Source organism: Leucopleurus acutus (genome assembly GCF_964270905.1).
Source record: "Leucopleurus acutus genome assembly, chromosome: 21".
NCBI classification, from domain to species: Eukaryota; Metazoa; Chordata; class Mammalia; order Artiodactyla; family Delphinidae; genus Leucopleurus; species Leucopleurus acutus.
Window position 1 is genome coordinate 29,757,072 of NC_139163.1, and position 15,161 is coordinate 29,772,232.

Sequence of the window (15,161 nt, forward strand, 5' to 3'; positions counted from 1 at the left end):
ATGGCTCTCCCCCCACCCCGCCCCCTCCCAGGGCCTTGGGACGGCCTCCCCTCCCCCATGCTCCTCGGAGCTGGTTTGGGGAAGGAAGCACCAGTAGCTGCGTAGGAAAACGCTGCCGCTCCCTAAACTTGCTGATGAATTAGTCGAGGCCACAGCTGCTTCAGAATTTGCCTTTGCCCCTTCCCCAAACCTCAGTGGATGCTTGAGAGCACACGCACCAGGGCTATCCGCTCCCCTCCGGCTCTGTGCCACCTTCCCTCCCCGGCTGGTCCCGTGGCTGCAGTGGTGGGTCTGGGTCACCATGCCCAGTGCAAGGACGCTCACCACCCACTGCAGTGGAGAAAGGAAGGGACTCTTCATAAAGTGACCTATTTTTTTCAATGTTAAAGAAACATCCCTTATTTTTACATTACGAGAATAAAGGTGATAGACATTCTTTTATTTATTTTTTTGGCCACGCCATGCAGCTGGCGGGATCTCAGTTCCCCAACCAGGGATCGAACCCGGGCTCTCGGCAGTGAAAGCGCAGAGTCCTAACCACTGGACCGCCAGGGAAGTCCCAATAGACATCCTTTCAAAAGGAAATGGTGTAAAAGGTGGTTGCCAGGGGCTGGAGGAGAGAAGACTGGGGAGTTACGTGTTTAACAGGTAGAGCTTCAGTCAGGAAGGTGACAAGTTCTGGAGATGGACAGCGGTGACGGTTGCACAACAACACGAATGTCCTTAATGCCAAGGACCTGTACACTTAAAACGGGTGGAGTTGTATAGTATGTATATTTTACCACAATTAAAAGAAGTACCGGTAGTGGACAGTGTTGGTTTTTTAAAGATGTTCCTTACGTGGCAAAATAAATTGTCAACCCAAAATATCGGGGGGGGGGAATTTGACTGGCCCACGGAACCTAAAAATCTGGGGCCAATGGTCTGTTCCACAGACTGGCAGGCAAGTGATGGCCCAGAGGACCCACTGACATACCACGTATTCATTCTTCTCTTTCTCCTCCTTCACACACACTGTGAAAGTAGAGCATTTAGTACTGTTTTCAGAAACGAAAAGAGCGTGGTGTGGGGATATTTCTCCCTGAGATGGAATGGCACTCAGGCAGAGAGCAGGTAGGAGAACCAGGACCAAAGGCTGCTTGGAAGGCCAATGTCTACACTGGGGAGTCCTGCGATCGGACAAGCTGGTTGATCTTAAACAATGAGCCTCCTGTGGGAGACTCCCTACTCTGGGCAATGTCCACATTCCGGGTGTCCTAAGGGATGAGAGCCTCATTTGAAATCCTTGTGAAAACCACACAGTACCAAACTCTGCTTGAGCCCCAGGTGGTTGTAACTGGCTGGGAGCAGCAGCAGGAGTATCTGACTGGAAGTCACTGGGATGACAGGCCCTGCCACTCCTGTGTGACCCGGGCCACATCATCTCCCCTCTCGGCCTCCGTGTCCTCAACTGTGAGATGGGAAGGCTGACTGGACAAGCTCTGGGCAACTCCAACAGCTCTAACCAACATTCTAAGTTTCAGCTGGGCCTTGGGAGTTGAGTACCATTCACTATATCCCCTCCAGCCTCCACCAGCACAGGTGGCCCTCCGCCATGAGGGAGGGCAGGAGACTGCAAGTTAATTTTCCTTAAGAAGAGGGGAGGGGACTCCCCTGGCGGTCCACTGCAGGGGGTGCGGGATCGATCCCTGGTCAGGGAACTAAGATCCCACATGCCGTGTGGTAAGGCCGAAAAAAAAAAAAAAAAAAGACACATGGGACTTCCCTGGTGGCGCAGTGGTTGGGAGTCCGCCTGCCAGTGCAGGGGACACGGGTTCGGGCCCTGGTCCAGGAGGATGCCACGTGCCGCGGAGCAACTAAGCCCATGCACCACAACTACTGAGCCTGCGCTCTAGAGCCCGCGAGCCACAGCTGCTGGGCCTGTGTGCCACAACTACTGAAGCCTGCGCGCCTACAGCCCATGCTCCCCAACAGAGAGAGGCCACCGCAATGAGAAGCCCGTGCACCGCAACGAAGAGTGGGCCCTGCTTGCTGCAACTGGAGAAAAGCCCACGTGCAGCAACGAAGACCCAACACAGCCAAAAATAAATAAATTAAATAAATAAAGATATAAAAATAAATAAACAAATAAATAAGACACAAGGATGTAATGCACAGCACCGAGAATATAGTCAATATTTTTAAAAAAAAGAAGAGGGGATTCTGTTTTGGCCACAGAGCTGCAGCCACCAGCATCTTCAACACATGTCTCCCTTCATCTTTTCCCTCTGGCCCGAGATGTTCCAGAAGAAGCCTCAGGGCCGAGGGTATGGAGTAGCTCAGAGGCTGTGACTGGCAGAAAGCTGGGAGCCCAGGTATTCTAGAAGGATTTATTTCACTGTCCTTTTTTGATGCTCATGAGAGACTTCATGAGAACTCACTAGGCAAATAAATTTAAAAAATGGACTGGGAGTCTGAGGGTAGTGGGGAAAGGACACATGTTCCGAAATAAATGCCTTTTCCAAGCGTACCCTTCAGGCATTAACATAGCCTTGAGAGTGCAAATAACGTGGACGAAAGCTTTAGATGCCGAAGCGAGACCTTCATTCAGTACGTAGTCAAAGAACCTGACTCTTCTAAGGTTTAAAAACTAATTCCTAAAACCGAAGGAAAATAAACCTTAATTCCCAAAGTCGACCCTGAAGTTGGATAATAAAGGGGCAGAGATTTCCGAATGCAAAAGGACCCTTCCAGGGGCTTCCCTGGTGGCGCAGTGGTTGAGAGTCCGCCTGCCGATGCAGGGGACACGGGTTTGTGCCCCGGTCCGGGAGGATCCCACATGCCGCAGAGCGGCTGGGCCCGTGAGCCATGGCCGCTGAGCCTGCGCGTCCAGAGCCTGTGCTCCGCAACGGGAGAGGCCACAACAGTGAGAGGCCCGCATACCGCAAAAAAAAAAAAAAAAAAAAAGACCCTTCCAACGATGGGAGAGCTGATCCACATTCCAAAGGTGGTGATAACTGACTTAAAGCCCCAAGCAACACAGAAGAAGGGCGTTCCAGGAAGAGGGTCTCCTTCCTTCCAGACAAGCTTTTAGACAACTTTCTACTCCTGGTCCTTCCTTCCTCCAATAAACCCCGGCAATCGGACTCAGCCCTCTTCTACTTCCTCGTTTCCCCCACCTCCCAGTACAGGGGTTAGAGCCGTAGGCACTGATATTAAATAGACCTAAGTCGAACTCTAGCTACACCATTTATTTTAGCTGTTTAACCTGGCAAGTGTTCGTTTGACCTCTCTGTGTCAGTTTCCTAAACCGTGAAATGGACACACAGCACCTACCTTATAGACAATTAATTGATATCAGATTCTCAAAGTGTGGTCCCTGGATGGCAGTATCAGCATCCTCTGGGAACTTGTTAGAACCACCCAGCTCAGGCCCCGCTGCAGAATCCAGAGCCCTGGGGGTGGACTGTGGCAAAGGTTTTTTGTGATTTTTGTTTTTTTAAAAATTAATTAATTTATTTATTTTTGGCTGCGTTGGGTCTTTGTTGCTGTGTGTGGGATTTCTTTAGTTTCGGCGAGCGGGGCCTATTTTTCATTGGGGTGTGCAGACTTCTCACTGCTGTGGCTTTTCTTGTTGCTGGGCACTTGCTCTAGGCACGCAGGCTCAACAGTTGTTGTGCGTGGGCTCAGTAGTTGTGGCTCGCGGGCTCCAGAGCACAGGCTCAGTAGTTGTGGCTCACAGGCTCTAGAGCGCAGGCTCAGTAGTTGTGGTGCACGGGCTTAGCTGATCTGCGACATGTGGGATCTTCCCAGACCGGGGCTTGAACCCGTGTCCCCTGCACTGGCAGGTGGATTCTTAACCACTGCGTCACCAGGGAAGTCCCGGCAAGGGGTTTTAACAAGCCCACTGGGTGATGTGCCTGCCGGGAAAACCTGAGAACCACTGCATTAAGTGATATAAAGGACTCACTGTGGGGTAGCAATAATTATTTCTCACCTACTTTCCTTACCTTCCTATTGAAAAGGATTTCATTCCTATCTTCCCCTTTTTTAAAGCTAGAAATTGTAGGTATCTTTTTTTCCCTAGTTCCTTTATTACTTAAAAAATTTTGGGGGGTAGTATAGTTGCTTGACAATGCTATGTTAGTTTCTGCTGTATAGCAATGTGACTCTGTTAAACATATACATATGGCCACTCTTTTTAAGATTCTTTTCCCAGATAGGCCGTTACAGAGTATTGAGTAGAGTTCCCTGTGCTATACAGTAGGTCCTTACTAGTTGTAGGTATCTTTTTCAAAAAAGAAAATGGATGGTTACCTCGCTGTGCGTTCATGCATGCATTCATTTCTTCAAAAAGTATTCATGGAGTGCCTAACGTGTATCAGACGCTATTCTAAGGTGCTGGGGTAAACAAAGGAACGAACGACACCTCTGCCTTCATGATATATGTGTGCACACACATCACAGCCCACAAACGACAGTCCATCTGCCCCTTCACTTCAGGGAAGAGGCCCTCGCCTGTGGTTTCAGATGTCCTCATAAGCTGAGTTTTATGTCCTTATTTGAGGTTGTCACTGGATGATGTTTTCTATTTTATTTTATTTTTTGCGGTACGCAGGCCTCTCACTGTTGTGGCCTCTCCCATTACGGAGCACAGGCTCTGGACGCGCAGGTTCAGCTGCCATGGCTCACGGGCCCAGCCACTCTGCGGCATGTGGGATCTTCCCGGACTGGGGCACGAACCCGCGTCCCCTGCATCGGCAGGCGACTCTCAACCACTGCGCCACCAGGAAGCCCCGGATGACGTTTTTTAAATGAGTCACTGATTGTATTTGCCTATGCGTAGTAAGAGCGACACTGGCCAGGGCTGGGCCTGACCCATGGTGAGGCTGGGGTAGGGTTGCCATTTGTCCTGGGCCTCCCAGTCAAGAGGGGCCTCCGAGAATTTTTGTGTTTTCCCCAAAAGGGCACACAGATAGTTACTGACAGAACTGGAAGAAAATATTTACCAAAAAACTTGCAATAAATCTGTTCTATTCCTGGGGCACACCTCAGACAGTATACCACAAATTAATTAATTTTGAAAATCCTGTAATTATTTTGTGACTAGCCCAACTACATCGTATTATATATATTTTTGTTTAAAACATTAATTTGTTAGATGTAAACACTAAGAAAAACAAAATTGCAGGACCCTTGTGGGGTTTTTTTTTGCTTTTCTTCACGCTTTAAATAAATATTTACTGGTAGCCTCAAAACAATACTAATGCTTCAGGCTTGCTGAACCTTCTAACATGTTTATTTCCATCCGTGAGACATTGTTGGACTACTTTAGAAACATTCCAGGTGGTTTATTGTGTCCCGGCAATACCACTATATTCTAGAATAAGCGTGACCTACAAGGAAAACTCAGGTGTGGCCTCTGATGCTTTAGCGACCTCTGATCCCAGACCTACTCCAAGTAGGAGGTCTCAGCTCCTGTGCAAAAGGCAGCCTCAGTGGGGTTTTCGTTCCATCGATTATTCTAAGCTAGGGAATCACTTTCATTAGGGCAGCTCACAGACCTATGACCGACGCATAACCTCGCAGCCAAGAGCAGAAGAATGTCACACAAGAAATGCACAAGCGTCTCCAGCTGCCCTTACCCCAATCACACACATGGACATACCACTCCCGAAAGGGAGGTGAAGCCCAATTCCTGTGACATAAAAGGGACGGACCCAGCAATGTTTAAATTCACATGTTGGTCTGCCTGTATTTTAGGAAGAAACCCAGTTTGATAGAGGGACATTGTATAATACACTGGAAAAAAAAAACTGGAGTCAGACCTACCTGAACCTGAATCCCACTTTCACCGCCTGTCAACTAGACGACCTTAGACAAATTGCTTAACTCCCGGAACCTCAGTTTCCTCATCTGATTTTGAAAATAAAACCTATGGCCATGGGATCAATGTAGAGGTAAAAATATGTAAAGGATGTGGAATGTGAAAATGTAATAAATAGTGTTTATTAATTATTATTTTTAAAGACCTTTACTGGTATTACCTTTCTGGGGTTATTTGGTACTAGGTAATCACAACTTTTATAATATGAGTATCCTTGGATACATGGGCAAATTTTATTTGTAAAAGTATGTTCACTTAAATGCAAACTATTGAAAATAAGTGCTCAACAGTAAAGGACTGGGTAAATAAATTTTGCACACCCATACTACTAAATAGTTACTTAAGCATGATGGAAACGTCGCTGCATGGCAGGAAGTACCTGCTTACGTTACAAACCTGTATATAACATATAAATTCCATTTTTGAAAAGTTATGCTTGTATAAATGCAGGGAAAAAATCTACATAATTAGATTCACCAATAACAGTGATTATTTTTGGATGATGGGCATATAAGAGACTTTCTTTTTCTCTTTACAAGTCTATAATTTCTAAATTTTCCACAATGAACCCAGATTGCATATCAAAATATCCATGTTTTAAAAGAGCAATAAAAACATTCTTTCTGACTGCATATAACTTTGCTCTAGTGGAGGAAACAGCCATATGTTAAAAACTCCATAATGTGGGCTTCCCTGGTGGCGCAGTGGTTGAGAGTCCGCCTGGCGATGCAGGGGACACGGGTTCATGACCTGGTCCGAGAAGATCCCACATGCCGCAGAGCGGCTGGGCCCGTGAGCCACGGCCGCTGAGCCTGCGCATCCGGAGCCCGTGCTCCGCAACGGGAGAGGCCACAACAGTGAGAGGCCCGCAAATCGCAAAACAAACAAACAAACAAAAAACTCCATAATGTAAGGCAGAGGAAAGTAAGTGCCAGATTGAAAGTTACACAGAAAGGGGATGGGGGGGGGGAGGAGTGATTAATTTGGAGACAGAGGAGGGCTTCAAGAGGGAGGTGACCCTTAAGCTACTCCTTAAGCTAAGAGTAGAAATTACAAACAGTGAAAGCAGGAAAGGATAGGGATGGACATTTCCAGCTAAGGGACCAGGATAAACAGTTGTTATGTGTGAATGTGTATGTTGTATTAAACAAGGGAAAAGGAAGTCTTATTTGGCCAGATGGATTGACGGATAAATGGGAGACAGGGAGGAAAGGAAGGAAGGGAGGGAGGGAGGGCGAGAGGAAGGAAGGAAGGAAGGAAGAAAACTAAATCAGTAAACAAATGGTGAAGGGACCACTAGCCAGGGGCTAGTTTTCGTCTGTAGAGAAAACAGAGGAGGGGCTAAGCTCTAAGTTCAACTTTCTTTGTTGATCAAATATATGACTCTCCAGTATTCATGGTTTTTAACCTCTTTCCCTGCCCAAGCTCATGACCACTAATGTTCACTCTTCGCCGAACTCCTTGACCCTCTCACCCACTTGAGGCTTGACGCACCTACACATCCAGGGCCTGGGAAACACAGCACATTCACACCAACATTCACCTTCTTTTACACCACCCATCCCAGGAGCCTTGGCCACGATACAACACGTGGGCTCAGGAAGGAGCACTGAGTTTCGAGCTCCATCCGAGCCAACGGTTCTCGTGCTTGGAACTGACTGGACAAACCCCTCTCCCGAGGTTTCCGGTTTGCAAGGAGACAGCCTTTAAATGAAGGCAGTGGGCACCTCGTTTGGCAAGGGGGCAGGGGAGGGTCGGTGCGAACCAAGAACAGGAGAGGGGGGACTCAGGGTACAAGCCACAAGCAGCCCATCAGGCAAATGTCCCCCCGACTTGGCCGTCAGCGGCTGTAAGTCAGAGCAAGCCCCCAAGTTCAGAAGCAGCCCACAGCCTAGAACAGCGGTCCCCGACCTTTTTGGCACCAGGGACTGGCTTCGTGGAAGGCACTTTTTCCATGGACCGGGTGAGGGAGGGTACGGTTTCGGGATGATTCAGGCGCATTACATTTATTGTGCACTTGATTTCTATTATTATTACATTGTAATATATAATAAAGTAATCATACACAATAATGCTGACAGGAGGCGGAGCTCAGGCAGTAATGGAAGCGATGGGGAGCAGCTGTAAATACAGATGCAGCTTTGCTCACTCACACCCCCTCACCTCCTGCTGTGCGGCCCTGTTCCTAACAGGCCACAGGCCGGTACCAGTCCGTGGCCCAGGGGCTGGGGACCCCCTGGTCTAGAAGGCTTCTCCTAGGAGGAAGCAGTTTGGGATTTATTCCAGGCCTTAAGAGACTAGGTAGAGCAGTTAACTTGCCGCTGAATCACTTGGGGGGCGGAGGTCGGGGACAGGGTGGGCCGAGAGAAGGGAATGCTGGGCGTAAGTCTGTGGATAAGCCTCCTCTCCAGAATGAACAGGGCGGCCTGGGCAGCTGAATTTGGGAGACCAGCAGTGCCAGAGCAGCTGGACTTTCCCGGTCAGCAGGGAAACAGTTGTCTCGTTGCCAGGCTTTGGGGAGGGAAGAGGCAAAGGTGGCGTCTACAGGGGGAGCTGGAGCCCCCAGTGGCCCCCGAGGATCGAGGCCCTGTAAAAACAGGGCACAGCTGCCGGTCAGGATCTCTGACCCCGGACCTCTCCCTCCCGGATAATGACTCCCCAGAACTCACTTCTCCCAAGGCCATCCCTCACGGCCCCAGACACGAGCCATCACTCACTGTTTCGGCCTGACCAGGAGCAAGCATCCCGGCCGGGCCCTGCTACCCACCTCCAGGCAGGGGCCACAGGCCCCAGAGGCATCCCTGACCCTCTCTCTCCAGTTCCTGCCCACCCAGGTCGTCACAGACACCCGGGGGCAGCAGTGCGGCCTGCTTCTCTGTTTGGGCTCCCTCCCTTCCCCCTCCCTGGCCAGGGCTCTGGACAGACATTTGTTCTTCCCTGAGAAATTCCTCCTCCCCGACTTCGGGGAGCTGGCCGGCAAAGCCGGAGTGGAAAATCAGTGAAGCTAATGGTGCAGCAATGCAGCAGGCAGGGCCAAGAACACGGCCCTGGGGTGGCTCTGCCCGGCGTGGTCAAGTGGACACGTGAGCCCTCCGGCTCCTGCCTCACATTCTCCCCCTGCACCCACCCTCTGCAAAGCTCAGCTCCAGGAACGCTTGCAAACACACCCTTCCGAAGGCACCGAGCTACCTCTCTCTGGAGAGGGGGTGAGGGGCTGAGTGGAGTGCCCCGGGGAAACCTGGTGGCTCCGTGCCGCGCAGATTCCCACAGCCCGAAACCCTCCGGCCTTGCACTCCAGTGGGCCTCCCCACATCGCTCTCTGCCCTGTGGAATTCCACCCGCCTTCTGGCCCGGGGGGGAGAAACTCCTCTTCAATGTCCAGTGTCAATTAGAAGTAAACAGGTTCTTTTCACAAGAAAAAATCATGTTGCGGACGGGGTGGGGTGCAGCAGTGCTCCTGAATGTTCCCCTCCCACCCCTGGCAGCCACCCAACACTGGTCCACAGGACACTGGCCCCCAGGCCGCAGGTCCTCCGGCCACGCCCACTGGCCGCAGCCAGTAGGACCTCGGCCTGTGCGAGGCTGGTAGTGGGATGCCCTCCGGTACTTGTTTGGGGCTCCCCCTGCAGCCAGGCTGAAATGCATACCCCTTCGGGCCAAAGACAGCTGCGGGAGCCCCTGGGGGGTTGCCAGTGGCGGCCAGGGCCCAGGGCCGGACTTCAAGCTGGGGTGATGTCTCTGGCACCATTTGCAGCTCCCCGCCACGGGCCCAGGTTTCTGCAGAACACAAAGACAAAGCCTTGCTTTGTGGTGCCTGGCATCCAGGGGGCTTGCAGCCAGAAATGGAATCGTGCGGCTTTTCCATTAAGTGTAACCTCTCCCTCTTCAAGCGGCCACCAGACTCCTTCAAATCTGGGTAGGTGGGAGGAGCTGTAAAACCCCGGCCATTAAATCGTTTATTAGTTGCAGGTTTCTGAGCATGTAGGCAAGTATTTTGAGACGGCAAGGCTCATACCGTGCCCTCCACCATGTGGGGTCTGGGGGCTTTAGCCCAGGTTACTGCTGAAAAGGGGGTCAGGATCCCCATTCCCAATTACGAGAAGCAGCCTTGTAAACAGTTTTGGATTCACCCACTTGCTTTTCTGCAAGTCTTATTCTAAACGAGAGAAAAATACACAAAAACAAGCCTCTTCGAGCTCAAAGTGTCTTTCAAGCTAGTGCTTATCTTTTTAAAGGGGCATTCTACTCCCCGGCCCACGACCCCGCTTCAGTCTCCCCCGCCCCCCTCCCCGCAAAGCCTGGTCTGAAACAAGCTCAGCCTCTTTAAGATCCCAAACTAGAGAAGGGAAAGGAGAGGGAGGAAGGAGGGAGGCTGGTTTTCCTGGAACCCTTATTAAATCAACTTTCCAAGGACAGCCAGAAACTTCAGGCCCTCCCCACTCCCTGAGGAGCATTTGCAGACTGGGGGAGGGGCTCCCGACACACACACACACACACACACACACACACACACACACACACACACACACACACACACACACACAGCAAAGCCTTTCTAAAGGGCAAAAGCTCTCAGGCAGTGGGAGCAGGGTTTGGGGTAATTTGCTTTAAACTTTTGGGCAAACCTTTTAAATACAGAGTCCAGTCTTTTCTGAGGACAACAGCAGCATTGTTATTGAATAATCAGCAGGGCCGAGACCATGGCAATACTTTACATTTGTGAGATACCTTATAGTTCACAAAGCGTGGAGATAGATTTTTCCCTTAGGACTTCAGGTCTCTGAAGACGGTGGGGCCCATGTTCCGCCATCACAAAGCTCAGAAGGGATGATCTAGGAGAAGGGGTTGAACCACGAGAGGGACTGACTCAACCACATGGGGACCTGGGACCTGATGTCCATCCAAGTCTCGTGGGTTTCCGCTTCTGTGTCCTAAGGCACTCCAAGTCCATCCATGAAACAAGCCCTTTACCACATGGTGTCTCCTGTGGGGTCCCAGGAAAAGGTACCCACATCTACCATTTATGGCTCATTGACTATGTCCAGGCATGGTTCTTACAGCTTTGCAGGCATTTGCATCTGATATTCACAACGACCTTAGAAGCAGATGTTCATTACCAATATAGATTACAGAGTGTCAGAGAGGAGCTTTCCCAACAGCCAACAGTCGGTAAGCAATGGAGCCCAAATCAAAACCAAGGCAGTCCAGGGAAAACGTATGCCCACAGACTTGTACACGAACGCTCACAAGAGTTTCAGTAATAATAGCCCAAAGCGTTAGCAGCCCAAATGGCCACCATCAAGTGAATGGACACACATTCCCCATATAATTCCATTATGTGAAATTCTAGAACAGGCAAAACTAACCTACAGTGACAGAAAGTAGATCCGTGGTTGCCTGGGTCCGGTGCTGCAAAGGGGGCTGACTGCAGAGGGGCAGGAGGCAAGTTTGGGGGGTGATGAAAATGTTTCATATCTTGATTGACAGTTACGTGGGACAATGCTACATTTATCAAAACACTTCAAACTGCACGCTTAAAATTGGTGCATTTTATAGAATGCAAATGATACCTCAATTAAGTTGATTTTTTTAAAATGGCAGTGTAACTTCACTCTTCACTGCCACATCGCCTCCTCATAGCCCTCCTCACCTCTCCTACCCCCTCCCTCCTGTTTGCAGAGCGGGACTTTGTCATTTTCAAGACTTTCAGCCCCTTGACTCCACCCTCCATCACTGCCCCGGCTTCCTTTCCCAGTCTGGATGCACAACCAGAAGCTTCAGGACCACCATCACCCCCTCAACCCCTATTCCTTATGTTTCGACCCTTGGATACGATACTCCCTTCCTGCTTACAAGTACCCAGGTCCGAGATGCGTACTATTCACTTTCTCCACCCTCCATCCCTGGGCAGCAAAACGGTTTGTTAGAGAAAGTTAAAAAAAATACTTTAGGGTCCACCATAAATTCATATTCCCAAACCTTATCTACCCCTCCTCATTGCCACCTATGCTGTGGCTGACCCAAATCTCTATCTACTCCTCAGAAACCTCCCACTCTGACTCACTCCCTTTACTCGCATCTTGTTCGTGTCTTTAGTCACCCGGAGTTGACATCCAACCTACTTAAACCCGTAGGTTTTTTTTTTTTTAATTAAATTTATTTTTTTGGCTGCACTGGGTCTTCGTTGCTGCGCATGGGCTTTCTCTAGTTGTGGCGAGCAGGGGCTACTCTTCTTCGTTGTGGTGCGTGGGCTCTAGGCACACGGGCTTCAGTAGTCGTGGCACACGGGCTCAGTAGCTGTGGCTCGCGGGCTCTAGGGTGCAGGCTCAGTAGTTGTGGTGTGTGGGCTCAGTAGTTGTGGCGCACGGGCTTAGTTGCTTCAGTTGCTTAGTTGCTTAGTTGGTGCATGGGCTTAGCTGCTCTCGACCAGGGCTCGAACCCGTGTCCCCTGCATTGGCAGCCAGATCTTTACCACTGCGCCACCAGGGAAATCCTAAACCTGTAGATTCTATTTCTATAGTGTCTCTGCTATTTTTCCTTCCTTTACAATCCTCCACTCTAGTTCACTGCCTTTCTCTAGCTAGACATTCAGAACAACCGTTTAAGCAACTCGTCTTTCTGGCAACAGTGGTAGCAGCAGTAATAACTCCTAACTCTTGCCTGTCAGTGCTTTACCTGGATTATCTCACTTAATCCTGTATTACTGCTCCATTTTAAAGATAAGCAAACTAAGACTTCCTGTGTTTGAGTAATTGGTCAAACCAAGTAATGCAGCTATTAAGTGGTGGAGCACGATTTTTTTTTTTAGAATCTTAAAAAAATAAATTTAATTAATTTATTTATTTATTCATTCATTCATTCATTTACGGCTGCATTGGGTCTTCGTTGCTGCGTGCGGGCTTTCTCTAGTTGCAGCGAGCAGGGGCTACTCTTCGTTGCAGCGCATGGGCTTCTCATTGCGGTGGCTTCTCGTGTGTCGGAGCACAGGCTCTAGGTGCGCGGGCTTCAGTAGTTGCGGCACGGGGGCTCAGTAGTTGTGGCTCACGGGCTCTGGAGCGCAAGCTCAGCAGCTGTGGCGCACGGGCTCTAGAGCACAGGCTCAGTAGTTGTGGCACACGGGCTTAGTTGCTCCGCGGCATGTGGGATCTTCCCAGACCAGGGCTCAAACCCGTGTCCCCTGCATTGGCAGGCAGATTCTTAACCACTGCGCCACCAGGGAAGCCCTGCGGAGCACAATTTAAACCTAGGTCCACCTGACTTCTTCCTCCCATCCATCCAAACTCAGCTGCCTGAAAATCTGGAAGCTGGATTGTGTCACTTTCCTGCTCAAAACTTTTCAAGACTCCCAGTATCTACCCATTTAGGTACAGTTTCCTCAGCAGGGCATTACAGCTTTCCATATGCTAACTCAGTCCAATTTGTCCAGGCATTCCGTCCCCCGACTACCTACACACCAGGTAAGTTGTTCTCTGTACACCTTATACGTCCTGCCCCAGCACCCTCACTCATGCTGCTCCACCTGGAACACCCTTCATCTCCCTCCCAGGCCCCTGCCCAGCTCTCTGGACCATGTCAATGACGGTGGCTGTCCCTCTCCCCCAGCGTTCCCACTGCATTGTGTTATAACTCCACTGCGTGGTTTAAACACGGTCCACCTTGAGTTTAGCTGCCTCTGTGCTTGTCATCCTCTACCCGATGGTGAACTCCCTGTGGGCAGAGATGGTCCCTCCCACTCGGGGTCTCCAGCGTGTTCCAGGTCAGGCCTTGCCTTCAGTTCTGTCACTGAATACAACACCAATCTGCCTGCCCCAGCCAGTGCATCTTCTAGAAAGCCCCCCCCCACCCGTCCCCTCTCCTTCTCCATCACCCTACAAGAGGGCAAATATCCTCACTCCTCATTCGTCACTCACACAGGTCCTAGCAGCGAGACTGGTGGCCCTTTAAACGCAGCCACCATGTCGTGCGCACACCTGAGCCCTTTACCCACCACCTGCCAACCTCCTCTGCTTCTGTCGCCAGCCACTGGGTCACAAGCCACACTACCCTTTGGCAGCAGAAAGGCCCAAATATTAGTTCTCAGAGACCTTCGAAAGCTGCCAGGTGTGCTGTACCTGTAATTTCCATGAAGTATTTTCACAAGTCCGGAAAAATCCCATCAGCAGTGGGTGCAAGTCTTTTCCGTTACTAATAAGCCCTCCGAATTCCCAATAAACTATAGGTGTCTACCAGCGCCTACGCCCCGTAATGCTCCCTGGTTCTCAATCTCTTTGAAATCCCTCCAGCAGTACATCCAAAGCAAACCTCTTACCAGGCCTCCAAACAGGGCCTGTGAGAGATGGTCAAGAAAGACAAAATGGCAGGCACGTGGCCATGATGGCCGACCCTCATAGAAGATATGTCTTTGCAACAATTTTCTAGAAGCCGGAGGTCTTTATGAAGCTCCCACAACCCTGCACATCCCCTGGACCCCGATCCAAGTTCTAAACCCAAATTCACAGGTCACTCGCACCCACTACACCGCCCAACCCCATTTTATATACATCATCTAGGTTAGGGAGCTAGCTCTTGGGTCCCAATCAGAAGTTCCTTTTTCAGAAGGAGAAAAGCATAAACCTCCCCCCTGAGCACGTCACCTCTGGCAGATGGATGTCACCAGCCTTCACGACCCAACCTCTGATGAAGCTGGCTGTGTCTGCAGCCAGGCCCCCACCAGCCCAGGTACCTCGGGAGCCTCTCCTACAGTCCAGGAGCCCTCTGCTCCACCTGGGATGGAGCCTTCGCAGTTGACCACATCACGTCTGTCCCAGCCCACCTTGTTGCTGAGGGCCGGGAGCCCAGGCTGCCCCTCGGCCCACGCCTTACCTTGTTCCGGCAAGGTTGGCGCTGGCCTGGCAGTGCAGAGCGCGGCTGTGACCAGCACAGCCCAGAACAGGAGACACTTCCAGCTCCACATCCCAGTTCTGCAGTTAGAGGTTGGTGACAAGGCTCCACACCTCCATGGAGACTCTGCCGTGGGCTTGATCCTCCTGTGCAAGCTGACTCTGGGGAGAGAAAAAAAACCCCAAAGTTAGGAGGGTCTGCATGGGGGATGAGGGCCAAGGAGAAAAAGAGGGAAGCCATGTCACATGGCCACCCTGCCCACAAGGGTGCCTGAAGCAATAGCTTACTCCTTCAGACACAAGAAAGGAACTGTGGTCCTGTCCCAACGGGGAATTCCAGGTTATGCGCCTTAATTAGACCAAGGAGTGGTTCAGTTCAGTCCTACAACTATTTATTGAGTGTGGACTGTTTCCCA

At 50.5% G+C, this 15,161-nt stretch overlaps 1 protein-coding gene across 2 annotated transcripts in view; it reads right to left on the reverse strand.

Annotated features, from left to right (window-relative positions):
* The window catches only part of FGFR1 (fibroblast growth factor receptor 1), a 39,356-nt gene extending 24,484 nt beyond the window's left edge, over positions 1 to 14,872 (reverse strand). For both annotated transcript variants that reach the window (XM_082863928.1, XM_082863929.1), the window contains exon 1: positions 14,729 to 14,872. In XM_082863928.1, coding sequence (XP_082720054.1) covers positions 14,729 to 14,819 — 91 coding nt within the window. In that variant the 5' untranslated portion in view covers positions 14,820 to 14,872. The remainder of the gene's footprint in view (positions 1 to 14,728) is intronic.
* Between the last annotated feature and the right edge of the window lie 289 nt (positions 14,873 to 15,161).